The 3,072-nt window shown below is 43.7% G+C and overlaps 1 protein-coding gene across 1 annotated transcript in view; it reads right to left on the reverse strand.

The window, feature by feature from the left end:
- Nucleotides 1-3,072, reverse strand: part of slc4a4a (solute carrier family 4 member 4a) — a 63,538-nt gene that overhangs the window by 46,276 nt on the left and 14,190 nt on the right. The window contains exon 4 of the mRNA XM_037680856.1: nt 1,785-1,958. Coding sequence (XP_037536784.1) covers nt 1,785-1,958 — 174 coding nt within the window. The remainder of the gene's footprint in view (nt 1-1,784; nt 1,959-3,072) is intronic.

Consider the following 3,072-nt stretch of genomic DNA (forward strand, 5'->3'; position numbering starts at 1 on the left):
CTCTTCCGATCTCCACTGTATATAAATGAATAAATGAGTAGGGGAAAGTTTTAGGACAACTACTATAGAGCAGCTAATGAAAAAAGTCGAAGGTGATTGCTTCGTGTTTGAATTTAAACTTTTTAAAGAAGGTGATGGTGTATTTAATGACACGTGTGAAATGGAAAACAGAAGTTTGTTTACATCCAACAAACGTTTCTGCAAAGCACATTTCACTGTTTCTAATGTTTTAATGAGTTTCATCAGCAGGAATGAGTTTTACGACAGATATTTTCTGATCCACAAACACGCGCAGTCGGTGCGTTGATGTTACGAAACGTTTTCAGGCTTGGATTTCCCACCGAGGAGCCGAGACGGTTGTTGCTGTTTGAGTTTACCATTTAAACTCAGGAGGTTTCAGGGATTAAACATGGCCGCCGGACACTTGGACAAGTGTTTAAGTAAAGCTGAAGTCAGACGAGAAGATTAGGAATTTGAAATGCAGCGATCAATCATAAACGTTTTAACCTAAAAAGTGTCATTTCTGGGTGTTTGTCTTTTAATTATTAAAGTTAATTTGATGTCATTTGTCAGCGCTTGGTTCTTCAGTACACTAAATCTCTTTGATACCATTCTTCTCTTCAACTGTTGTAGAAAACAAACAAACAAAACAACACCAAAAATAAACAGCTCTCATTCTGCCTGTGACTCATGTTTGCTTCAAATATAAATTGTTTTAACAAAAACCTCCCTTAAAGATCATCACAGTTAAAACTAAGATCAATTTAAAGTTGTGCAAAAATGTACAAAGATTAAATGCTTACTAGTTCATGTAGAAATTAAAAGAAAATGATTTATGGTGTAATTTCCATAATCAGGCCACTTCAGATAATGATTAGAATAAATAAATAAATTAAACAAGGTAAGTGAAACTTACATTTGAAAAAGCACGGACTCAGATCTCAAACAGACAAAAACAAAGAAGTTATGAAGGAAAATCCTGCTCACACGTTGATGTAAGGCTTCGTTTGAACAACCTCAGGTGGAAGTGAGGAGCAGAGGAAAAAAGCAGGAGTTACCGAGGGCGGCACGGTGGCGCAGTTGGTACAGCTGCCGCCTCTAAGCGAGCAGGTCGCTGGTTAAAATCCCTGCTCTGTACCGTTCTGGGTGGAGTTTGCATGTTCTCTCCGTGCTGCGTGGGTTTTCTCCGGGTACTCCGGTTTCCTCCCACAGACCAAAAACATGCATGTTAGACTGATTGGTAACTCTAAACTGTCCCTAGGTGAGAGAGTGAATGGTTGTTTGTCTCGTTTGTCTTTGTGTCCCTGTAATGGACTGGAGACCTGTCCTGGGTGTCCTCAACCTCCCACACAGTGACTGCTGGACATGGGCACCAGTGACCCCCGCGACCCGAAAAGGAAGAAGTGGGTAAAGATAATGGATGGATGGATGGATGGATGGATGGATGGATGGATGGATGGATGGATGGATGGATGGATGGATGGATGGATGGATGGATGGATGGAACTACCGGATCGGATCTGTGAGAAGCCGTCAGGAAGCCGCGGACTGATGCTGCACATCAGCTGCAGTCCAGCTGCTCTCACTTCAGTAAAAACTCACTCCGCTCTGTCAGAAACACTCAGCAGGACATGCGGAGAGATTTATGGGCATTGAGTGGACTCAGCAACTTTACTGGGGGGTCACAGGAAGTTATGGGGGCTTTTTCTGGAAAAGTGAGCTGCCTTCAGCAGAGACAGACATGAAACCTAATCAGCCTTGACGTGGAGTCCATCAGAACTTACTGAGTGGTTTCAGGATGCTGTTGCTGGCCTCGTCGTTGGTTTCAGTGTCCGACTTGTCGAAGGCGCTCTCCGTCACCCTCTCCTTTCTGTCCTTGTGGCTGGTTCTCCGGCGGTGACGCCGCCGACGCCGAGAGCTCTTGGGTACACGCACGCCGATGTAAACAGTGTGGTGACCTGCACAAGGCAAAAACACGGGAGATGAACTGTCGCACGACGTCCCGACGGACTCAGAGTAAAGTGGTGCACTTCACAGCACATCAGAACACAATAAGAACTAATGTTAAACTTCTGTGAGCAGTTTACGAGCGACAAACACACAGAATGCATGAATTAATTTTAACTCTAAGCATTTGTCCCTGCAAAAAAAAAAAAAAAAAAGCATGAAGATGGCATAAAATAAGCAGGATGCATAAAGTTTCTTCTTTTAGGGTTCGTCGCCATTTCTGCTTCACCCTGACGAGCCTCTGATATCATTTACAATGTGACGGAAAATATTTAACAGTTACGTGCTCGTCGTAAACACTGCGAGAGACAAATGGTGAAATGAAAGACAATGTACTGTTTTATTACACTTTACCCACACGCTGCCAGATCAAGGTACAACGTTTGATCAGGCCATGACTGTACCTGAGAAGCATTTAGTTTGTAAAGATATTAGCATGAAGACACACATTCAGACAACGTGCACAAGGGGCTGATAAAACCATGAGCCAATATTTCACCGAGCTGCAGCCTTAGCTGCACCATGTGGTTTTGGAGTGATGAGCTAAAAAAGAGATCAGCTCATTGTTACCATGTATCAGTGTTGTAAAGTCATGGCTGGACAATGGACGACGCTCTAACCATCACATGTCAAGTGGACGCAGTAGCTTAAAATCATGCACTGCTCTCAGCTGTGAGTACAGTCCTGCCTGCAGCGACACAAGTTCAAGAATCTTTATTATCCCCGAGGGGCAATTTGTTTCACAGTCAGTGGACGAACAAACATTCATACCAGACCAGACATAGAGACATTAAAATAACTATAAGACATTATAATCACTGTTTATTGAGAAGCTTGATCGCTACAGGGATGAATAAGTTTTTCACTCTGGTCATCCTTCATCTGGACGCAGGAGACACCTGCGTCCAGATGGAAGCTACCTGAACTCACCACAGAGTGATGATCAGGATCTGCCAGAATCAGCCTGGCCTTGTTCACTGACCTTGCCTTGTGTAGGTCAGTGAGGTTCTGTAGGTCGGTGAGATTCTGCAGGTCAGTGAGGTTCTGTAGGTCAGTGAGGTTCTG

Source organism: Nematolebias whitei, chromosome 8 (genome assembly GCF_014905685.2).
Source record: "Nematolebias whitei isolate Nwh7 chromosome 8, NemWhi1, whole genome shotgun sequence".
Lineage (NCBI taxonomy): Eukaryota > Metazoa > Chordata > Actinopteri > Cyprinodontiformes > Rivulidae > Nematolebias > Nematolebias whitei.